At 42.9% G+C, this 25,717-nt stretch overlaps 1 protein-coding gene across 1 annotated transcript in view; it reads right to left on the reverse strand.

Moving 5' to 3' along the window:
* Window positions 1-19,226, reverse strand: part of PPP1CC (protein phosphatase 1 catalytic subunit gamma) — a 38,872-nt gene extending 19,646 nt beyond the window's left edge. The window contains exon 1 of the mRNA XM_073676316.1: window positions 18,955-19,226. Within this exon, the coding sequence (XP_073532417.1) occupies window positions 18,955-19,009 (55 nt within the window). The 5' untranslated portion in view covers window positions 19,010-19,226. The remainder of the gene's footprint in view (window positions 1-18,954) is intronic.
* Window positions 19,227-25,717: the final 6,491 nt, after the last annotated feature.

Raw genomic sequence — 25,717 nt, forward strand, 5'->3', positions numbered from 1 at the left:
GCGGAAATTTCCGCTGCAGATTATCATTGCGGAAAAAAATGCAGCACTACCAATTATTTCGCGGAAGTGCTGCGTTTTCGCCGCCATTGACTTGCATTGGAACGCATGGAATCCGCATCACTGCATCTGTTCATGCGGAATCCACGCGTTTCAATGTGCGGAAGGTACTCGGGTCTGGAGGAAAGGAGACTCTCCTCCGGACCCGGGTACCATAAAACTAGTAATAAAAAGCATAAAATAAAAAATAAATATTATATTTACCTTCTGATGGCCCGCTGAGCGCTTTTCTTCGCTTGCCGGCAGATCGCGGTGGACTGAAGGACCTGCGCTGACGTCATTTAGTCATGTGACGGCAGGTCCTTCAGTGTACAGCGAGCTGCCGGCAAGCCGAGACGCATCGAATCAAGACTACGGGGGCCATCAGAAGGCAAGTATAGATTTATTTTTTTACCATTCTTTCGGTCAAACGATATAAATCCATGCCGTTTTGCATGGATTTATATAGTGTGACCAAGTTGTAAAGCACTTTCCAAGTGATGCTAAAATCGCTTGGAAAGAACTTGTCAACCCGCTTGCGGAAATGCATGTGAAGAACGCGCAACATCCACTTGTCCCTGGCAGGAAAAACGCATTTACAATCCGCATGCGTTTTTTCTGCCAGGGAGATGCAGAAACGCTCAGGAAAAAATCTCACACTAGTAACTTCCCCTTTTATTTAAAGTAATCCATCTGCAGCAGAGTTATCTTTGAGCAGTGTCCTCCCCATAGCCTGGAAGAGGTCATTTACATAAAGTCATAAAAGACGATTTTTCAACAAGGCATCTGATATGAGGCATACAGGTATCACTCTTTTCAGAAGTCATAGTTCAGATAGGTCAAATGTGGTGACAGATTCCCTTTAAGCTTCTAAGCACACAGAGGAGAAAAATATACAAGGATAAATATAACTAAGGAAGTATCCTAGAAATTACTATTTTTTATTTAATAAGTTCCTTATAATGGGGGATCAGAAGTTCAGCAAAGAAGGGAGGGGCCTTGTGACACCTTGCAATAATCAGTAATCCGAAGTCAGAATGTGCAAGTAACAAATGTCACATGGGGCTTCAATGGGACAAGAGAAATCTATATATACACTACCGTTCAAAAGTTTGGGGTCACCCAGACAATTTTGTGTTTTCCATGAACACTCATACTTTTATTTATCAAATGAGTTGCAAAATGAATCGAAAGTATAGTCCAGACATTGACAAGGTTAGAAATAATGATTTTTATTAGAAAGAATAATTTTCTCCTTCACACTTTGCTTTGGTCACAGAATGCTCCCTTTGCAGCAATTCCAGCATTGCAGATCTTTGGCATTCTAGCTGTTAATTTGCTGAGGTAATCTTGAGAAATTCCCCCCCCATGCTTCCTGAAGCCCCTCCACAAGCTGGATTGGCTTGATGGGCACTTTTTGCGTACCATACGGTCAAGCTGCTCCCACAACAGCTCAATGGGGTTGAGATCTGGTGACTGCGCTGGCCACTCCATTACACATAGAATACCAGCTGCCTGCTTCTTCCCTAAATAGTTCATGCATAATTTGGAGGTGTGCTTTGGGTCATTGTCCTGTTGTAGGATGAATTTGGCTCCAATCAAGTGCTGTCCACAGGGTATGGCATGGCGTTGCAAAATGGAGTGACAGCCTTCCTTATTCAAAATCCCATTTACCTTGTACAAATCTCCCACTTTACCAGCACCAACGCAACCCCAGACCATCACATTACCTCCAACATGCTTGACAGATGGCGTCAGGCACTCTTCCAGCATCTTTTCAGTTGTTCTGCGTCTCACAAATGTTCTTCTGTGTGATCCAAACACCTCAAACTTTGATTAGTCTGTCCATAAAACTTTTTTTCCAATCTTCCTCTGTCCAATGTCTGTGTTCTTTTTCCCATATTAATCTTTTCCTTTTATTAGCCAGTCTCAGATATGGCTTTTTCTTTGCCACTTTGCCCTGAAGGCCAGCATCCCGGAGTCGCCTCTTCACTGTAGACGTTGACACTGGCGTTTTGCGTGTTCTATTTAATGAAGCTGTCAGTTGAGGAGCTGTGAGGCGTCGATTTCTCAAACTAGAGACTCCAATGTACTTGTCGCTCAGTTGTGCAGCGGGGCCTCCCACTTCTCTTTCTACTCTGGTTTGAGCCTGTTTGTGCTCTCCTCTGAAGGGAGTAGTACACACCGTTGTAGGAAATCTTCAGTTTCTTGGCAATTTCTCGCATGGAATAGCCTTCATTTCTAAGAACAAGAATAGACTGTCGAGTTTCACATGAAAGTTCTCTTTTTCTGGCCATTTTGAGAGTTTCATAGAACAAACAAATGTAATGCTCCAGATTCTCAACTAGCTCAAAAGGAAGGTCAATTTTATAGCTTCTCAAATCAGCCAAACCGTTTTCAGCTGAGCTAACATACTTGTGCAAGGGTTTTCTAAACATCCATTAGCCTTCTTACACAGCAAACACAATGTACCATTAAAACACTGGAGTGGTGGTTGTTGGAAATGGGCCACTATACACTTATGTAGATATTGCAAAAAAACAAGACGTTTGCAGCTAGAATAGTCATTTACTACATTAACAATGTATAGAGTGTATTTCTGATTGATTTAATGTTGGCTTCATTGAAAAAAAATGTGCTTTTCTTTCAAAAATAATGAAATTTCTAAATGACCCCAAACTTTTGAACGGTAGTGTATGTTGGTTATACACAAGTTATATACCATGACATGCCGGATCAGAATATATGTCAATTGTACACAGGCAAGGCCTTGATCTATCTCACTGTAAGTAGATACACAGATCCATACGAGTCAGTCTTCTGTATTACTATTACGCTTTATTCACACATCAGTATTTGTATGTCAAAACAGGGAGCGTCTCCAAAAAACAGAAGTTGTCAGTTTTTAATTATAGTTTTTATCTGCAAGTTCCAGCTCGGGCATACAAACACTGATGCAAAATACTGACGTGTGAATAACCCCTCTCATAGGATAGGCCTCTACTATGTCAAAGCTGTACAAATCCTTAAAAAAAACTTAATATACCCTACTAATCTAGGTCCCTGCCTTGCTGCAATAGTTGGTAACCTAAGATTTATTTACTATGCTTGCTTATATAGCACCATCATATTCCACAGCACTTTGCAGACATCATTATCAATGATGTCTCACAATCTAAATTCCGTATCAGTAAGTCTTTGGAGTGTGGGAGGAAACCCACGCAAACGCAGGGAGAACATACATACTCCTTGCAGATGTAAGGTAAACTTAAAATGGTGCCCTGCTCACTGTCAGCTGGCCCTAATATGCCCCTACTGGCCCTTCAAAGATAAATTCCACATGTATATTGCGGACCTCTTACCACAGGTCCAACATATGACTAGCCTGAATGACCGAAGCCAGTGTCCATACTGAGTCAGGGTATCCCTAATCACAGTATAAATATTCAGATTTGTACACTTATCTTGACTAGCCTGAATGACAGGAGTCAGCTCTTATACCGAGTCAAGGCATTCCTAGCTACAGTATACACATTATAGAACAATTCTGAGACAGGAGAATGCGCAGTACAAGTCAGCAGTCAGTCACTGAAGAAGTACTCCTTATCAGTTCTTGATGATAGTACAGACAGCAGCATAGAACGCTGTCTTCCCTCAAATAAAGATGCAGATTTGCTTTATGAGGAGTTTGAGAGTTCCTCGGTCTTCGCACACATAACCCATTATTCTTCTTAGTGTGGCTTTGCTCTTTGTGTTTAGAGTAGGGCTCGTAAGCATGAGGACCCTTGTCACAGGTTACAAGCTTACGCATTTTGGCCAAAATATCGACTAATACCTCATATAATTAATATACATACACATATCTATCTATCTATCTATCTATATTTTTGCACTTTTTTAATTCTAGGGTCCAGCCAGGCCCATCAGTGCAGGCATTGTAAACTGGGGTGTCTGTTCCCATGGGGTGCACTTAGATGGTGCCGGGCAGCCCGCCTAGTCTAATAGTATGGGCGTAACAAATAGGCTGTAAACCGGATACTGTGCAATACCCTAGTGTGAACAGCACCCTATACAAGCCTTTTTGTGTGCAATTCAAATACTAAGCCGTCATCCCCTCCATGAAATGGTAGGTTGTGAGTAGTTTTCTCATCAGTATTTTGCACCCGTGTAGCCGCCATCTTTATGTGGGTTTGCTGCACCCCTGGTAGTGCATTTAGTTCTGAAGATCTGGACAGGTAAACACTGCTGCCCTTTTTTTTTCCTTTCTTTGTTGCTGTGTTTTTTCTTGAATTTTTGGGCGAATTTTAATTCTTCTCAGTGTGGCTTTGCTTTTTGTGATTATAACCCATTTATTACATCCAAAAAAAAAAATCTGCAATTGCTCGATCAGAGCAGGAGATGTCCGCTATTGGACGAGCCATATTGTTATCAGGTTGTAATAGAAAAATGAATTGTATTTGAAAAGTTAATTGTTTTTCTAAAATCTTTTAAAACAGAAAGTGTTTACTATGATGGAAAATCCCCTTTAACTTTCCCATTGCAGCCAACAGGAAAAAGATCTGCAGCAAATCAGCAAAACTTTGACATTTTGTCAAAAAGGATTATAGATTCATTTTTTTACAATATCCTTTCACGGTTTTTGTGTATGTACCTTACAGGTGCCCACTTTGCGTTTTTCAAGAGTTTTTGCAGTTGAATTTCCGCAGCGAAAACGCTTAAAAAACGCTTGGTAATACGTGCCCCATGGTCCACTATGATGTGCTGTGCACATGCTGCGGAAATTTCAGCTGCGGATTATCATTGCGAAAAAATCTGCAGCATGTCCATTAATTTTGCAGACACGCATCGTAATTGCCGTCATTGACTTGCATTGAATCACTTAATATCCACATGACTACATGTGCACATGTGGATATTAAGCGATTCAATGTGCGGATGGTACCCGAGTCTGGAAAAAAGGAGACTCTCATCCAGACCCAGGTACCATAGTACCTGTAAAAAAAAAAATAAAAAAAAAAAGAATTTAAAATAAAAAAAATATACATTATACTCATCTTCTGATGTCCCCCGGTCTCCTGTACGATGCGTCCTGGCTCCCAGGCGGCTCGCGATGGTAGAAAAGGACTTTCCATGACGTTATTTAGTCATGTGACAGGTCACGTGACCGCCGACGTCATGGAATAATAATAATAATCTTTATTTTTATATAGCGCTAACATATTCCGCAGCGCTTTACATACATTATCGTCGCTGTCCCCATCGGGGCTCACAATCTAAATTCCCTATCAGTATGTCTTTGGAGTGTGGGAGGAAACCGGAGAACCCGGAGGAAACCCACGCAAACACAGGGAGAACATACAAACTCCTTGCAGATGTGGTCCTTGGTGGGATTTGAACCCAGGACCACAGCGCTGCAAGGCTGCAGTGCTAACCACTGAGCCACCGTGCCGCCCAGGAATGTCCTTTTACACCACCGCGAGCCGCCGGGGAGCCAGGACGCATCGTACAGGAGCCCGGAGGACATCGGAAGGTGAGTATAATGTTGTTTTGTTTACCATTTTTATTCTTTTTTTTAACTATTAACTTGGTCACACTATATAAATCCATGCCTGTTGCATGGATTTATATAGTGTGACCAAGTTGTCAAGCACTTTTCCAAGTGATGCTAAAAGCGCTTGATAACCCGCATGCAAAAACGCTTCACAAACGCTTCTACCTAGCAGGAAAACCGCATGTAAAATCCGCATGCGTTTTTCCTGCCAGGGAGAAGCGGAAAAAAAATATGCAGCATTTCTGCATCATGGGCACTTAGCCTTATAGTCTGAAGTTACTTTTACAAACATACCATTTCTGCTTTGTCCTTCTACAGGGGAGTACTGGATGAGTTGTATACAATATAGGTGATTTACAGCATTCCTGGGTCGTTGCGCTCCCGCTGGGCAGTGTGCATCGCTGTATTTGACACCTTATCAACGACCTCGTTAGCGATTCAGAACTGAGACACGTAGGCGTGCATAAATTGGACTTTTCCGCGCCCCTCGTCCCCGAGTGGTGGTCGCTACAGCGTTCTCATTTTACGCCGTGCATAAAGAAGGGAACAGAATAGCAATTCAATCCTTAGTTTCTGACCTCGTGCTGGATTGCAGATCTTAGCAGAATTCTCCGGGCTGTTGATATCAGTTCATTCGACTGAGTCCTGATTTTGCGGATCGTTGTAGCGTTCTCCGGCTGTGACTGGCCGTACATCTGGTCTTGTTCCTGACTGCGTGGGGCGCGGAAAAGTAATTTTATGCATGCCTTTGTGACACAGTACAGTCCCTATCAAGGTGTGGATCGTTGAAATAGCTGCTGTGTGAAAGCGTCCCAACGACCGCCGAGATCGTTAGTTAGATCGCTGGGGTGGCCGAAATCGTTGGGAAGTTCTGCATGTTTGACAGCTCCCCATCGATCATGAAACGACTCTCCAGCGATCCCAAAACCGTGACGTAATAACGATCTAGCTAGCGATCTCGTTATGTGTGACGGGGCCCTAAGAGAGCTCTTATCTGTCTCTTATCAGGTCACAGTCAGCTGCAGCTCCTTCTTTCTTCCAGCAGCAAAGAGGCAGGGGAAGAAGTACCAGGAACAATTGCTGCCATGCCTTGGAGTGAGATGAGTGCCTGCATGAGCGTTCTATTTATCTCACATGGCTGTCAGTGGTGAGAGACTGTGGATGGAGGGTCCGGAGGGATACTCTAGGATGCAGCATTTGCTTGTGTCCTGCTCTCAGACTGTGCGGTTACAAAAGCTTAATGTAGTGGAGTTAGAAAGAGGCTCTGCTTTGTCAAAACACCTTTCATTGTTCTGCCCCACTACTTTAATAGGTAAGCCTGCTTTTCTATAGAACAATAATAATAATAATCTTTTTATTTATATAGCGCCAACATATTCCGCAGCGCTTTACAATTCAGACAATTTACGGACATTATCGGCACTGTCCCCATTGTGGCTCACAATCTACATTCCCTATAGTATGTCTTTGGAGTGTGGGAGGAAACCCACGCAAACACGGGGAGAACATACAAACTCCTTGCAGATGTTGTCCTTGGTGGGATTTGAACCCAGGACCCCAGCGCTGCAATGGTAACCACTGAGCCACCGTGCTGCCCTGACAATGGGAAACCCCATTACTGTCATTATTATATTATTGTTATTATACAGGCAAGCTACATAACAGAAGAACAAAGGAGGCTTATATTAAAGTACACATACTCAATCCCCTCATTAATATCAATATACAATCTTAACTTGGTCAGCCACAGATATGCCTACAACAGGGTCATCTATAGACCTCAGCCCCCATTACAGTACAGCATCCACAGATACTCCCATAATAGTGCATCATCCATACATCCTCCCTATGACACAGCATCACAGGCATGTATGTTTGTTTCTGAAATGCATTGGCGTTTCAGAGAAAGACATTCTCTTTAAAAGTATCTGTCACCACTTTAGAGTTATCAGACCTCTACTATGGCTATACAGGGTATAGAAAAATAAATCTATACATACCTGTATGGCCCATAGTAGAGGTCTGATTGCAGACAAAAGCGCTTTAATCAATCCTATTTTGTACAGGATTAGCGTCCGGGGGACGCCAAGCCATCCCCGCCTATGTGCTTATTATTCCTCAAAATTCCCGCCTTAATTATCATATTCCCCCCTCTCTTGCATGTCACAGGGCAATGAGTAACTGCAAAAAAAAAGCAGCAAGAAAAAAACATTGCAATCAGTTTTTGCAGCGTTTTTTGTGATTTTCCCCAAGTTTAAACCAAAATGTCTTGGTAAGAATCAGCTTTTAATTTGCATAAACAAAGCAGCAAAAAAAAAAAAAAAACAAACAAAAAAAAAAAACACACAGCGAAAGCGCAACGCGTCGACAAAAACTAAGGTACGTGCACACCACGAGTATTTGCAGCACACTTTTCTGCAGATAAAAAAAAAGCGCTGGCAAGAAAAATACTGCATAAAATATGTACATTTCTCCTCCCCAATTCTTTTATAATGATATAAATCGCAGTAAAAACACTAGAGTTGACTTGCTGCAGATTTGAAGCAATGCTTTGATGGTTAAAATCCACAAGAAAAATAAGCAGCATGTGCATGAGATTTCAGAAATCTGTCATTTTGCTGGTACTGTAAAACATGCATTTTTCCCCACAGTAAAAACACTGTGTATAAACAAGCCCTAAGGGCTCGTCAATACTACGTTTTTATTTCCAGGAAGCAAACCTGCAGTTTTTTTTCAAGAGGAAGATACTTCTGGGAAATAATAATAATAATAATAATAATAAAAAAAAGCTGTTTTCTGAACTGAAGCATCCACCTCTAGAAAAACTTGCCGGGCTTCCTTTTCTGGAAAAGATATTGTGTGTGAGCACATTTTTAATAGTTCCATGAGAGCTTTTTCAAAGTTCTTAGTCACCAGCATATTTTCTTTACCGTTTTCTAGACGTTTTTTCTAACACTATTCAACAATGAAGAAACTACAAGCAGGATTTCCAAGCAAAAAGAAAAAAAAGGGGGCAAAAATGCTCAAAGCAAAAAAAAAAAAAAAAACAATGTCTTAAGAGCCTTCCCTTTGACTTGTACTGTAAGGCTGTGTGCCCACGATGCGTTTTTCAAGCGTTTCCGCAGCGGCAAAAACGCTGCAGAAACGCTTAAAAAACGCATGGTAGAAGGCTTGCCATGTTCCCCAATGATAATCCGCATGTGCTGTGCACATGCTGCGGAAATTTCCACTGCGGATTATCATTTCAGAAAAAAACGCAGCACTACCAGTTATTTTGCGGAACTGCTGCGTTTTCGCCGCCATTGACTTGCATTAGACCGCATGGATTACGCATCACTGCATATGTAGATGAGCAATCCACGCGTTCCAATGTGCAGATGGTACCCAGGTCTAGAGGAGACTCTCCTCCGGACACGGGTACCATAGAAAACTGTAAAAAAATAAAAAAAATGAATAAAATAAAAAATAAATATATATACTTACCTTCTGGCGGCCCGCAGTGCGCTCCTCCTCTCATGCCGGCAGATCGCGATGGACTGAAGGTCCGGCGCTGACGTCATAGTCATGTGATGGGTCACGCGACGCTGACGTCGGCAGGTCCTTCAGTGTACCGCGATCTGCCGGAAGCCGGGACCGAGCGAAGCAAGACACCGGGGGCCATCGGAAGGTAAGTATAGATTTATTTTTTGACATTCTCTCGGGTCACACTATATAAATCCATGCTGGTTGCATGGATTTATATAGTGTGACCAAGTTGTCAAGCACTTTGCAAGTGATGCTAAAATCGCTTGGAAAGCGCTTGACAACCCGCATGCGGAAATGCATGTGAAGAAAGCTTCACTTCTGCATGTCCCTGGCAGGAAAAACGCATGTACTACAATCCGCATGCGTTTTTTTCTGCCAGGGAGATAACGCAGGAAAAATCCGGAGCATTTCTGCATCGTGGGCACATAGCCTAAGTATAAAGCCTCTTCGAGGATTAAAGAATGGACCCTGTTCGCTTCTATTAACCGCACAGCATCTTTGGAAACATGAAGCAGTTAATAGATGCTGAAAAGACTTAGGCTGCGTGCCCACAATGCGTTTTTCATGCGTTTCCGCAGCGGAAAATCATCAAAAACGCATGGTAATCCGCACCCCATGGTCCCCAATGGCATTCCGCAATGTCAATGCACATGCTGCGAATTTTTCCGCAGCGTTTCTGCAGCGCTCATAAATCCGCAGCATGTTCATTAATTTTGCGGAAGCGCCGCCATTGACTTGCATTGAGACGCATTTAATGCGCGTCTGTACATTTGTACACGCGGATTATATGCGATTCAATGTGCGGATGGTACCCAGGTCTGGAGGAGAGAAGACTCTCCTCCAGACCTGGGTACCATTGTACCTGTTACAAAAAGAATAAAATAACAAATAAAGTTTATAGTCACCTTTCCGACGGCTTCTCTCTGCATGCCGGCAGCGCTGAAGGACCTTTGGTGACGTCACAGAGATGTGACCGCAGGCCATTCACCGCTGTGTCTCGCAATATGACGGTAGCCGGGAACCAGACAGGAACGAGCGCTGCAGCACACGCCGGGGCATCGGGGGTGAGTATAGCTTTATTTTAAGCATTGTTTTACGGTCACACTATAAATCCATGCAAACAGCATGGATTTATATATAGTGTGACCTAGTTGTCAAGCACTTTCCAAGTGATGCTATCGCCTGGAAAGCGCTTGTCAATCTGCATGCGGAAGCGCATGTGAATTCGCATGTATTATGCAGGAAAAACGCATGCACAATCTGCATGCGTATTTTCTGCCAGGGAGATGCAGAAATGCTGCAGAAATTTTCTGCTTCATTTCTGCATCGTGGGCACATAGCCTTAGGCTATATTCCCACACGTTGTGTTTTGCAGCGTATTTTGCTGCAGATTTTTATGCAAATTTTCAGCTGTGTTTTGCAGTACCAGCAAAGTCTATGAGAAACCAGAATTTTCTGCTCCCACATCTTGTGTTTTTGCTGCGTATTTTCTGCCTTGGTTGTGTGCTTGGAAAATAGAGCATGTCTCTTTTTTCAGCGTTTTTTTCACCCATAGGAAGTAATGGGTAGTGAAAAAAAAAATGCACCAAAAAACGCAGGTAAATTTTTTCAGCGTTTTTGATGGCAAAATAGAATAGGGTTCTTTTTTTCACAGAACTTTATGTGCATGCATAAATAGAGATAGAAGGACAGTGAAAAAAAGCTGGAAAAAAAAAAGGCAGCAAAACCTGCAGATTTGACGCAGCCGATTTCCTGAAAGATCAGTTTTGCTACAGATTTCTGACTGAAAAAAAAAAAAAAAAGCAACATGTGGGAACATATCGTGAGCCTAAGGCTGGGTTTTGGACGCTGCTTATTTTTGCAAAAAACAACGTCTTGCAACTCTAGAAAGATGGATCGGATTTATAGAAATCTCATGTCCTCTGGGATTTTTTTTATTTGTTTTTTACTCAGTATAAACGGACCTACGGTGCGTGTTTCAAATCTGTAACATCAATATCTCTTATGGGTACGCTGAGTTTTACATGCAGATGTTCCCCATAAACTTGTATTCGATGCAGAAAAAGCATGTGTTTTTAAGTGCGATACCACAGTGGAAACCAGGGCTGTGGAGTCGGTGTCCATTTTGGTGGCGTTGGACTGACTCCGACTCCTAAAATATATAATAAATTGGGTACACTAGTACACAGCAGAATGTGCTGTAAATGTTTTAAGAATTTGGGAAAGTTATGAAATGTCCTATAAATGTCTGTTACCGACTCCACAGCCCTGCTGAAAACGCATCAAAACCACATGTTAGCTGCACATGATTATATCAATAAAGTTTTGTTAACCCCTTTACAACCCAAGGTGGTTTGCACGTTAATGACCAGGACAATTTTTACAATTCTGACCACTGTCACTTTATGACGTAATTACTCTGGAACGCTTCAACGGATCCCCCTGATTCTGAGATTGTTTTTTCGTGACATATTGTACTTCATGATTGTGGTAAAATTTCTTCGATATCACGCGTTTATTTGTGAAAAAAACTGAAATTTGGCGAAAATTTAGCAATTTTCAAAATGTGAATTTTTATGCCCTTAAATCAGAGACATATGTCAGACAAAATACTTACTAAATAACATTTCCCACATGTTTACTTTACATCAGCACAATTTTGGAACCCACATTTTTTTTTTTTTTTTTTATGGAGCTATAAGGGTTAAAAGTTGACCAGCATTTCTCATTTTCCCAACAAAATTTACAAAACCATTTTTTTAGGGACCACATCACATTTGAAGTCACTTTGAGAGGTCTTTATGACAGAAAATACCCAAAAGTGACACCATTCTAAAAACTGCACCCCTCAAGGTGCTCAAAACCACATTCAAGAACTTTATTAACCCTTCAGGTGCTTCACAGGAATTTTTGGAATGTGGAAGAAAAAAATGAACATTTAACTTTTTTCACAAAAATGTTACTTTAGACCCAATTTTTTTTATTTTCGCAGGGGTAAGAGGAAAAAAATGGACCCCAAAATTTGTTGTGCAATTTCCCCTGGGTACGCAGATACCCCATATGTGGGGAAAAACCACTGTTTGGGCGCACAGCAGGGCTCAGAAGGGAAGGAGTGCCATTTGAATTTTCGATTGTAAAATTTGCTTGAATAATTAGCAGACACCATGTTGTGTTTGGAGAGCCCCTGATGTGCCTAAACAGTGGAAACCCCCCACAAGTGACCCCATTTTGGAAACTAGACCCCCTGGGAACTTATCTAGATGGGTGGTGAGCATTTTAAACCCCAGGTGCTTCACAAATTAATCCGTAAAAATGAAAAAGTATTTTTTTTTCCACTTTTTCATTTTTACGAATCAATTTGTGAAGAACCTGGGGGTTCCAAGTGCTCACTATGCATCTAGATAGGTGCCTTTGGGGGTCTAGTTTCCAAAATGGGGTCACTTGTGGGGGAGCTCCAATGTTTAGGCACACAGGGGATCTCAAAACGCAACATGGTGTCCGCTAACAATTAGAGCCGATTTTCCATTCAATTTGTTAGCGGACACCATGTCGCGTTTGGAGGGCCCCTGTGTGCCTAAACAGTGGAAACACCCACAAGTGACCCCATTTTGGAAACTAGACCCCTCAAGGATTTTATCAAGGGGTATAGTGAACATTTTGAACCCAGAGGTACAACAGAGAATTTGATAACATTAGGTCATCATATTGAATAAGTTGTCATTAGTCTTGAGCGCAAGTGCTCGCTAATCGAGTTTGCATTGGGTACTCAGGTATGCACCATGTATCACGGGTGCTCAAGTGAAATGCTCGAGTCCCCGCCCGCATGTTTCACGGTTATTAGACACCCCAAAAATAAAACATGCGGGGATCGCTCGTGCATGGCAGGCAATCCCCGCAAAGTATTTTTGGCCGCGAAGCATATGGGGCGGAGACTCGAGCATGTCACTCAAATACCCACGATACTCAATGCATACCCGAGCACCCGATGCAAACTCAAGTAGCGAGCACTTGCGCTCAACACTAGCCGCCATATCGTCATCTTTTTTTCTTACTTTTGAAAAAAATCACAACCCTAACCCCAACCCTAACCCGAGAGTTTATTTTTTATGCCGTTCCTCGTGCGGTATAAGTGATTAGAAAACTTTATTCTTCGGGTCGGTGCGATTACAGCGATACCAGAATCATATGAGGTTTTTATGATTGACAGCTGTCACACACTAAAAGACGCATCTTTTGTAAAATCTAGTTTTTGCATCGCCATATTTTGAGAGCTATAATTTATCCATATTTTGGCAGACAGAGTCATGTGACGACTTGTTTTTTTGCGGGATGAGTTGACGTTTTTATTGGTACCATTTTCAGGCACGTGACATTTTTTGATCGCTTTCTATTCCGATTTTTGGGAGGCAGAATAAACAAAAACCACCAATTAAGGAATTGTTTTTTTTGTTTGTTTTTTTTATTCTGTTCCGCGTGTGGTAAAAGTGATAAGGCAGCTTTATTCTTCAGGTCAGTACGTTTACAGCGGTACCACATTTATATAGTTTTTCTATGTTTTGGCGCTTTTACACAATAAAAGCCATTTTATAGAAAAAATTATTTTTTGCATCGCTTTATTCTGAGAGCTATAACTTTTTGATTTTTCGGATGATGGAGCTGTATGGCGGCTTGTTTTTTGCGGGACAAGATGACGTTTTCAGCGGTACCATTTTTATTTATATTCGTCTTTTTGATTGTGTGTTATTCCATTTTTTGTTTGGCAGTATGATAAAGCATTGTTTTTTGCTTCGTTTTTTATTATTTTTTTTTACCGTGTTCACTGAAGGGGTTAACTAGTGGAACAGTTTTATAGGCCAGGTCGTTACGGACGCGGCGATACCAAATATGTGTACTTTTATTGTTTGTTTTTTTCATAATATTTATTGATGGGTACATTATATTTTTATTTTTGGTGGATTATTTTTTTTATTTTTTTTTTTTTTTTCCACTTTCTGGGAGTTTTTAAATTTTTTTACTTTGTTCCACTCTGGGACTTTCACTTTTTTTATTCTGATCGCCTGCATAGCATAGGGATGGAGCACCATTCCTGTGCCATGCAGGCAGTCAGCGCTGCACAGTGAGAACATTGTTTGGTCGTGCACTGCGCATGACCAAACAATGTTCCTGCTGCCTGGTGACCCGGATGTTGTCATGACGACATTGGGTCGTCATGGCAACACCCGGGAAGCCGCGGCAGACAGAAATGGAGGCCGGAAGAGGAGGTGAGTATACCGATCACCTCCCCTTGCCACCGCAATGCTGCGATCGACTTTGATCGCAACATTGCGGGGGTTAATGTGCCGGGAGCGGTGCGGGACCGCTCCCTGCACATAGTACCGGGTGTCAGCTGTGACAATCAGCTTGTGTGCTAATACGGGTCAGGCTCTTAAAGCCCAGGACACAGACGCGTATTAGTACGTCATGGGCTTTAAAGGGGTTAAAGCCAAATACCAGGAAGTATCAAAAACAAAGCAGCTTTATTTAAAACATGACATACCAACAAGAGACAAAAACGCAGCGTCAAAAATGTATTGAAAAAAAAAACACCGCACACACCAGGGCTGTGGAGTCAGTAAGCCAAACCTCCAACTCTTCAATTTCCATGACACCGACTCCCCCATACATGGCTCATGTTTAAGTGATAAATTTACTGTAGCACAGATTCATCTCAGCTAAAAGTCTAGACCCTTAGATCAGGAATAGGACATTTCATAACTTTCCCAAATTCTTATGAAAAAAATATTCCCCATAAACTGCATTGAACTATTGGACCCAATTTATTATATATTTTAGGAGTTGGAGTCAGTCCATTTTATACCGACTCCACCAAAATGGGCACCGACTCCAACTCCACAGCCCTGGCACACACAATGAAAAAAACCCTCAAGTAACCTAATATGTGCAGAAAATCTGCATCATCAAAAACTTGCTAAACGTTGATTGTGGGAACGCGGCCTTACAAGGAACCTGTTACCATGAAAATGTAGGCCAATCTGCAGGCACCGTGTTAGTGTAGTTTCGCACGTCCGGAAATAATGTAAAAGCCCATGCCGGAGATATCCGTGTCCCATGTTTGGCACACGTGTGGCAAACGTGTGTCGCATCAGGATCAGACGTACTGGCGCCTGGGAATCAGTGTACAGTTAGCGCTGTTCCCAAGTGCCGGGTGCTGCCCTAATCACTGTTCCCTGCCGGCGCTGTGATCAGCACGAGCAAGAGACGATGTTGGGAGTAGTAGTCTGCTCCCGCAGTGTCCCTGTATAAAAATAAGAATAAAATCCTTATACTCACCTGTAAGGAGATGCCCCCCGCTGTAATCCTCTGACCGCTGACGCCGGGGAGAATGAGCCGCTCCAGCGAGTGGGCCCCGGAGCTGCGCTGAGCTCAGGAGCGGTGTCCTGTCACTCAGTGAGCTCAGCGCAGCTCCAAGGCCCACTCGCTGAAGCGGCTCATCCTCCCCGGCGTCAGCGGATTACAGCAGGGGGTATAAGGATTTTATTATTTTATTCTTATTTTTACACACAGACACTACGGGAGCAGACTACTACTCCCAACATTGTCTCGTGCTGATCACAGCGCAAGCAAGGAACAATGATAAAGGCAGCGTTCAGCACCGGTGCTTGGGAACGGAACTAACTGTACATTGATTCCCAGGCGCCGGTACTTGCCACACTGACGGACATGTCAGCGCGTGGAGCACACGGACACACGGCCCGTGGAAAAACAATGATATGTGCGCAGACCCATAGATTTGAATGGGTCTGTGTGTGTCAGTGTCTCCAGTACATGTGGAAACTGTCACCATGCGTACCGGACACACTGAAGTGTGAAAGATGCCTTATAGATCAAGGGAAAGTATAGCTTGTGTTTTAAACCTCTGCTCTTTCTGGGACTTTTGGTACAGTTGGTGGTCCTAGCAGTGACTGACCGGTATCTCTTTTTATACAAACATATGCAAAGAAGGATGTCAGTCACTGATCGGACCACCCACTGGACCAAGAAGAGCAGAGGACTAAAGAAGCACTCCCACCAAGTTTTAAATTCATTAAATGTGTGTGTCTATGCATGTAATGTGTGAGTGTATTAAAGGGGTTGTCCACTACTTGGAAAACCTCTTCTTGATCTAAATGTTTGGGCCCGATAAAATAAAAAAGCCTATATTCACCTCCCGTGCCGGGGCTCTCTTGTGACATGTGACCCTGGTGCCCAATCAGCGCTGATGTCACAGTCACCCGCCTTCAGACAAATTGAACATGAAGAGGAAGTCCGGGCTGCAGCTGATCTTTGACTTCCTCTTCATGTTCAATTCGACATAAAGCGATGACAGTGACGCCAGCACTGATTGGGTCCCGGCGTTAGAACAACATTGCAGCCCTGCAGAGAAAGTGCCTACACCGTGGGAACAGTGCCAGCACAGGAGGTGAGTATAAGCTTTTTTATTTTATCAGGGTCAAGCGTGGGGGATGACAAGTAGTTGTTCAAGTAGTGAAAAACTTCTTTAATATACTTATCTACTGCCACTCTCTCCGGTGTCCAGCACCGTTATTCTCCACTTCTCAGTGACATCACCAATTTGCCGACTGGCCGGGTCACACTGCGCTCTGCATGACACGGAAGTGACTTTTACGATGTAAGTCTATGGAGGCGTAAGAACGAGGCCTTCACGGTAAAAGACTTTCCACTCACGCATAGAGCATAGTGACCAGGACAGTCTGCAGCGCGGCGACATCACTGAGAAGTGGAGAATAAAGGCCCTGGACATGGTAGAACGCAGCGGTAGGTGAGGAGTGCTTCTTACATAAAACAAGTTATACTGGAAGTTTTTTCTCACAAAACTTTATTTCAAACTGCTGAGTGTATGTATGTATATATATATATATATATATATATATATATATATATATATATATATATATATATATATATATATATATATATATATATATCTATCTATCTATCTATCTTATCCCGTCTGTCCAGGAAATCTCGGCCAATCAGCGACGCCGGATTTCAGAAAAAAAGATTGCGGCCGTTAGTGGCTCATCTGCCGCACGGAGGTCAGCGGCGATGCAGCCGGGAGCTGACCGGAGCCAGCCGGTCATCTCCCGGCTGATCGCAGCAGAACTACCCCGACCGGCGGTGCCGCTGACCTCCATGCGGCTACCATCGGGAGATCAGCGGCTAGGAACGCTGATCTCCCGACGGTAAGTGTCAAGGGAGGACCGGGGAGCAGCGCCACCGGTCGGGATGCCTCTGCTGCAAGCAGCCGCTCATCTCCCAGTTGCTCGCAGCGGAAGTACCCGCACAAGCAGTGCCGCTCCCGGGCCCACACTAATACGACGCTGATTGGTCGCGGCCGACGACTACCTCTTGAAGCTCATCAAGAGAATGCCATGAGTGTGCAAAGCAGTCATCAAAGCAAAAGGTGGCTACTTTGAAGAACCTAGAATATAAGACATATGTTCAGTTGTTTCACACTTTTTTGTTAAGTATATAATTCCACATGTGTTAATTCATAGTTTTGACGCCTTCAGTGTGAATGTACAATTTTCATAGTAATGAAAATACAGAAAAATCTTTAAATGAGAAGGTGTGTCCAAACCTTTGGTCTGTAAAATATATATATATACATACACATACATACATTTTCATGGTGACAGCTCTTTTACATAAAAGTGCAGATGTTTGTTCTTCTCAGGAAATAGTGCTTTTTCAACTAGATGCAGTGCCGACCCGCCTGAAAAAAAAACATCATGGGCACATACCCTAAGGATATGTGCACACAATGTCTTTAAGACACTGGCAAATGCACCAACCAAGATTATTTTAAGGCAAAGAGGCTACAAAAAAAAAAAAAAGTCAGTCTTTTTCCTGATGTGGCATCGCTGGCGGTTTTGCTGTGTCTTTTCCATACACTTTAAACCATAAAAAGCGGGCAGTTTCCTTTGGAAGAATGAATGTTACGTGTTTTAACCTTTTCACGGTTTTCGAACCCTGAAGTGGTTACATGCAGTAACAAACGACAACGTAACAGCAATATCAGTTTTTGCATTGCTGTGCATTATGTAAGTTTTTAGGTGGTTTTTCAGGCAGAATCCAACTGAATAAATCCATCTGGAGCCACATACCCCAAGGGTCATCTGCACAGAGTTTTATGTGCTGAATTTTCTAAGCAGAAACTCTCCCATCACACCGGCCTTGTCGTGATTGGGATATTTTTATTACACACGACAGGTCGCCTGCGAGTGTTAATTTTAGGTCTGGTTACCATTTTTCTCCAGGACATTGGGACAATAAAACCCTTCCCTTCTATGACTGTGGTGGTAACAGCTATAATTACAGGACAGCGCTGTCATTATGACAAATCCCAGTCAGTGGTCTCCTCTATAGGAAATACAGCCCCCACCTGCTACAGCATCACCCCAATACCGTGCTAGGGCCCCCCGGCGGCCCGTGTGCCTGCAGCAGGGGCCAGCACTAGCAGGGGCGCAGGTAATGACCTCCCTATTGGAGAACCTTTGACAGTCCTGATACTGACAGGATAAGCCGAGCAGGGGACGGTTCCACCTCGCAACGGAAAACCAACAGCTGTGAGGGTACTACAGGTCCCAGCGTGTCCTGGATCGCAGACAGGAGCTGGGACTCCTCGTTCACAATCACAATAAAGGAGCGGATTACATGGCGGCTCCTGGGGAGAATCTATACTGGGGCCCGGGCAGTTCTGCCTCACCTCCCCCTCACATCGACCCTCTGCAGGGCGGCGGACCCGAAGCACAGACGCAGGCCTCCCCGGGACGCCTCACCTTCTAGCAGCCGCTGGATGATGCTGTCGATATTCAGTTTGTCGACATCTGCCATGACCTCGAAAAAACGAACCAAAAACGAGTGCCCGGGTCCGCAGGGAACACCAGCAAAAGATGAGGCAGACTAGATAAAGAGGAAGAAGCTGGTGACTCGGTGCCTGGTAGAGAGCTTCTTCCTCGCTTCCGTTACAAGCTGCGAGAACAGCACAAAATGGCGCCGCCTCCTCCTCCTCTGCCGGCCGCGGAAGGATCCCTCTAATGTGACAGAAACTGGTTAATGCTGAGGCGAGAGCACGTAAAAGTCAAATCACAGCTCACGTCACAAGTTACTCCGCGGAATGTTTAGCAACTTCAGCTGAATTGTGAGAACTACTTTGTGTTATAATATTCCATTGTACCAGAGGTTCCTGCAGTCTACATGTATATAGCTATGTATGTCTGTGTATAATATATGTATGTGTGTATATGTGTTTATACAGCTATGTATGTCTGTGTATAACCCCTTAAGCCCCGGAGCATTTTCCGTTTTTGCATTTTCGTTTTCTGTTCCCAGAGCTATAGCGTTTTTATTTTTGGTCAATATGGCTGTGTGAGGGCTTATTTTTTGCGGGACGAGTTGTACTTTTCAACGCCATTACTAGTTTTACCATATCGTGTACGGGAAAACGGGAAAAAAAATCCAAGTGCGGTAAAATTGCAAAAAAAGTGCAATACCACAGTTGTTTTTTATTTATTTTTTTTACCACGTTCACTGAATGCTAAAACTGAGCTGCCATTCTTATTCTACAGGTCATTACGAGTTCGTAGACACCAAACATGTATAGGTTCTTTTATATTTAAGTGGTGAAAAAAATTCCAAAATTTGGTAAAAAAAAAAAAATGGTGCCATTTTCCGAGACCAGTAGCGTCTCCATTTTTCGTGATCTGGGGCTGGGTGAGGGCTTATTTTTTGCGCGACGGGCTGACGTTTTTATTGATAATATTTTGGGGTAGATCCGATGTTTTGATCGCCGGTTATTGCATTTTATTGCAATTTTGCAGCGACCAAAAAACGTAATTCTGGCGTTTAGAATTTTTTTCTCGTTACGCCGTTTACCGATCGGATTAATTCTTTTTTTATATTGATAGATCGGGCGATTCTGAACGCGGCGATACCAAATATGTCTATGTAGGGTTTTTTTATATATATTTTATTTTGAATGGGGGGTGATTTAAACTTTTATATTTTTTTATTTTTTTTTTATATTTTTAAAAACTTTTTTTTTTCACTTACTGCATGCTTCAATAGTCTCCATAGGAGACTAGAAGCAGCAACTGTCCGATCGGCTCTGCTACATACAGGGGACCAGCAGATCCCCTGCATGCTGCAGAAATGGTCCTGTGCTATGAGCGTCGACCACTAGGTGGCGCTCATAGTGACCAGATCATGACAACCACAGGCGTCTGCTGCAGACCCTGGGTTGTCATGCCCACCCATTGGTGACCCGCGATCACGTAACGGGGTCGCCTATGGCGGGGCTTATGACGCGCTACCCGGAAGCGCGCGTTAAATGCCGCTGTCGGAGATTGGCACGGCAATTAACATGTTAACAGCCATGGGTGGATCGCGATGCCACCCGCGGCTGTTGCAGGCACATGTCAGCTGTAAGAATCAGCTGACATGTGCTCGGTTCAGTGAGGGCTCAGCGCAGCAGCCCTCACTGAACGGGGGGTACGCAAATGCAGTATTAGTACGCACAAGGGTTGTTAAAGGGATAATATATGTATGTGTGTATACTGCTATGTAGGCCTGGACAGAAATGATGGTACCCTTGAAAATAATGCGACAAAATGGACATGTTAAATGAAGTTGTGTCCACTAATTATTATCACAGGTGTCTACAATCTTGTAATCAGTCAGTGGGCCTGTATATAGGGTTACAGATACTCACTGTGCTGTTTGGTGACATGGTGTGTACCACACTCAACATGGACAGAGGAAGCAAAGGAAAGAGTTGTCTCAGGAGATTAGAAGGAAAATTATAGACAAGCATGTTAAAGGTAAAGGTTATAAGACCATCTCCAAGCAGCTTGATGTTCCTGTGACTACAGTTACACATATTATTCAGAAATGTAAGATCCATGGGACTGTAGCCAACTTACCTGGACGTGGCCGCAGGAGGAAAATTGATGACAAATCAAAGAGACGGATGATACGAATGGTAACAAAAGAGCCCAAGAAAACTTCTAAAGAGATTAAAGGTGAACTTCAAGCTCAATGAACAGCAGTGTCAGATCGGAACATCAGTGTCAGATCACACCATCCGTCATTGTTTAATCCAAAGTGGACTTCATGGGAGACGACCAAAGAGAACACCATTGTTGAAAAAAAATCCAAAAAAGCCAGACTGGAATTTGCCAAACTACATGTTGACAAGCCACAAAGCTTCTGGGAGAATGTCCTGTGGACAGATGAGACAAAAATGGAAGTTGCTGGCAAGGCACATCAGCTCTATGTTCACAGACGGAAAAATGAAGCACATCAAGAAAAGAACACTGTTCCTACTGTGAAACATGGTGGAGGCTCTGTTATGTTCTGGGGCTGCTTTGCTGCATCTGGCACAGGATGTCTTGAATCTGTGCAGGGTACAATGGAATCTCAAGCCTATCAAGGGATTCTAGAGAGAAATGTGCTGCCCAGTGTCAGAAAGCTTGATCTCAGTCCCAGGTCATGGGTCTTGCAACAGGTTAATGACCCAAAACACACAGCTAAAACACCCAAGAATAGCTAAGAGGAAAACATTGGATTATTCTTAAGTGGCCTTCTATGGGCCCTGACCTAAATCCTATTGAACATCTTTGGAAAGAGCTGAAACATGCCGTCTGGAAAAGGCAACCTTCAAACACGAGACAACTGGAGCAGTTTGCTCATGAGCAGTGGGCCAAAATACCTGTCGAGAGGTGCAGAAGTCTCATTGACAGTTACAGGAATCGTTTGATTGCAGTGATTGCCTCAAAACGTTGTTCAACAAAATATTAAGTTAAGGGTACCATCATTTCTGTCCTGGCCTATTTCATGAGTTTAATTTTTTTTTTAAATTCTGTGGAATTAGGGTTGAAAAGCAATGTCTGACTTTCATTTGTTCAGTTTCATAGATTTTTAATTTATTATTACTTTTGTCAGATTCAAGTTATTTCTGTGACCATTGTGGGTTTTTCTTTCATTAAGTGAGGGGTACCAACAATTTTGACCACGTGTGTATGTCTGTGTATAATATACACTGTGTGCAGAATTATTAGGCAAGTTGTATTTTAGAGGATTATTTTTATTATTGATCAACAACTATGTTCTCAATCAACCGAAAAGACTCCTAAATATCCAAGCTTAATATTTTTGGAAGTTGGAGTGGGTTTTTTTTTAGATTTGGCTATCTTAGGAGGATATCTGTTTGTGCAGGTAACTATTACTGTGCAGAATTATTAGGCAACTTAATAAAAACCAAATATAATCCCACCTCACTTATTTATTTTCACCAGGTAAACCAATATCAGCGCACAAAATGTAGAAATAAACATTTCTCACATGCAAAAACAAAAACCAAAAAAATTAGTGATGAATATAGCCACCTTTCTTTATGATGACACTCAACAGCCTTCCATCCATAGATTCTGTCAGTTACTTGATCTGTTTTCGATCAACATTGTGTGCAGCAGCCACCACAGCCTCCCAGACACTGTTCCGAGAGGTGTACGGTTTTCCCTCCCTGTCGATCTCACATTTTATGATGGACCACAGGTTCTCTATGGGGTTCAGATCAGGTGAACAAGGGGGCCATGTCATTATTTTTTCTTCTTTTAGACCTTTACTGGCCAGCCACGCTGTGGAGTAGTTGGATGCATGTGATGGAGCATTGTCCTGCATGAAAATCATGTTTTTCTTGAATGATACTGACTTCTTCCTGTACCACTGCTTGAAGAAGTTGTCTTCCAGAAACTGGCAGTAGGTCTGGGAGTTGAGCTTCACTCCATCCTCAACCCGAAAAGGTCCCACAAGTTCATCTTTGATGATACAAGCCCATACCAGTACCCCACCACCACCTTGCTGGCGTCTGAGTCGGAGTGGAGCTCTCTGCCCTTTACTGATCCAGCCTCTGGGCCATGCATCTGGCCCATCAAGAGCCACTCTCATTTCATCAGTCCATAAAACCTTTGAAAAATCAGTCTTAAGATATTTCTTGACCCATTCTTGACATTTTAGCTTATGTTTCTTGTTCAAAGGTGGTCGTTTTTCAGCCTTCCTTACCTTGGCCATGTCTCTGAGTATCGCACACCTTGTGCTTTTTGATACTCCAGTAACGTTGCAGCTCTGAAATATGGCAAAACTGGTGGCGAATGGCATCTTGGCAGCTTCATGCTTGATTTTCCTCAATTCATGGGCAGTTATTTTGCGCCTTTTTTGGCCAACACGCTTCTTGTGACCCTGTTGTCTATTTGCTATGAAATGCTTGATTGTTCGGTGATCACGCTTCAAAAGTTTGGAAATTTCAAGACTGCTGCATCCCTCTGCAAGACATCTCACAATTTTGGACTTTTCAGAGCCCGTCAACTCTCTCTTCTGACCCATTTTTCCAAAGGAAAGGAAGTTGCCTAATAATTAAGCACACCTTATATAGGGTGTTGATGTCATTAGTCAACACCCCTCCTCATTACAGAGATGCACATCACCAGATTTACTTAATTGGGAGTTGGCTCTCAAGCCTATGCAACTTGGAGTAGGACGACATGTATAAAAAGCATCAAAGTGATCAAAATACGCATTTACCTAAAAATTCTGCACGCGGTGTATGTATATGTGTATGTATACAGCTATGTATGTCTGTGTATAATATATGTATATGTGCATATGTATATGTATACAGCTATGTACAGGTGCATCTCACTAAATTAGGATATCATCAAAAAGTTTATTTAAGTTTAACCCCTTTAAAGCCCATGACATACTAATACGCGTCTGTGCCCTGGGCTTTAAGAGCCTGACCCGTATTAGCACGTCATCGCGATCGCACGCGCACACAGGCTGTGCGGGCGCGATCACCGCCGGGTGTCAACTGATTGTCACAGCTGACACCCGGTACTATGTGCAGGGAGCGGTCCCGCACTGCTCCCAGCACATTAACCCCTGCAATGCTGCGATCGAAGTCGATCGCAGCATTGCGGTGGCAAGGGGAGGTGATCGCAATACTCACCTCCTCTTCCGGCCTCCAGCGCTGTCTGCCGCGGCTTCCCGGGTGTTGCCATGACGACCCGATGTCATCATGACAACATCCGGGTCACCAGACAGCAGTAAGATTGTTTGGACATGCGCTGTGCATCTCCAAACTATCTTCTCCCTGTCCAGCGCTGACAGCCTGCATGGCACAGGGATGGTGCTGCATTCCTGTGCCATGCAGGCGATCAGAATAAAAAAAGTGAAAGTCCCATAGTGGGACAAAGTAAAAAAGTAAAAAAAATCCCAGAAAGTGAAAAAAAAAAAAAAAAAAAAATTGTAAAAATATTTAAAAAAAAATAATCCACTAAAAATAAAAATATAATGTACCCATCAATAAATCTTATTATGAAAAAAAAAACAACAAACAATAAAAGTACACATATTTGGTATCGCCGTGTCCATAACGACCTGGCCTATAAAACTGTCCCACTAGTTAACCCCTTCAGTGAACACGGTTAAAAAAAAAAAAAAAAAAAAAAAAGCAAAAAACAATGCTTTATCGTCATACCGCCAAACAAAAAATGGAATAACACGCGATCAAAAAGACGAATATAAATAAATATGGTACCGCTGAAAACGTCATCTCGTCCCGCAAAAAACAAGCCGCCATACAGCTCCATCATCCGAAAAATCAAAAAGTTACAGCTCTCAGAATAAAGCGATGCAAAAAAATAATTTTTTCTATAAAATAGCTTTTATTGTGTAAAAGCGCCAAAACATAAAAAACTATATAAATGTGGTACCGCTGTAAACGTACTGACCCGAAGAATAAAGCTACCTTATCAATTTTACCACACCCGGAGTAGAATAAAAAAATGTAAAAAAAACACAATTCCTGAATTGTTGGTTTTTGTTTATTCTGCCTCCCAAAAGCTGTAATAGAAAACGATCAAAAAATGTCACGTGCCTGAAAATGGTACCAATAAAAACATCAACTCATCCCGCAAAAAAAAAGCCGTCACATGACTCTGTCGGCCAAAATATCGCGATGCAAAAACTAGATTTTACAAAATATGTGTCTTTTAGTGTGTGACAGCTGTCAATCATAAAAACCTCATATGATTCTGGTATCACTGTAATCGCACCGACCCGAAGTATAAAGTCGTCTAATCACTTATACCGCACGAGGAACGGCGTAAAAAATAAACGCTAGGGCTGGGGTTGGGGTTGTGCTAATGTTAGGGTTGGGGTTGTTTTTTTTTTCAAAAGTAAAAAAAAAAAATGACGATATGGCAACTAGTGTTGAACGCAAGTGCTCGCTACTTGAGTTTGCATCGGGTGCTCGGGTATGCACTGAGTATCGCGGGTGCTCGAGTCTCCGCCCCATATGCTTCGCTTCCAAAAAAACCTCGCGGGGATTGTCTGCCATGCACGAGCGATCCCCGCATGTTTTTTTGGGGGTGTCTAATAACCGTGAAACATGCGGGCGGGGACTCGAGCATTTCACTTGAGAACCCGTGATACATGGTGCATACCTGAGTACCCGATGCAAACTCAAGTAGCGAGCACTTGCGC

Source organism: Phyllobates terribilis, unplaced genomic scaffold, assembly GCF_046119375.1.
Source record: "Phyllobates terribilis strain yellow unplaced genomic scaffold, ASM4611937v1 Scaffold_1__5_contigs__length_1240528914, whole genome shotgun sequence".
Lineage (NCBI taxonomy): Eukaryota > Metazoa > Chordata > Amphibia > Anura > Dendrobatidae > Phyllobates > Phyllobates terribilis.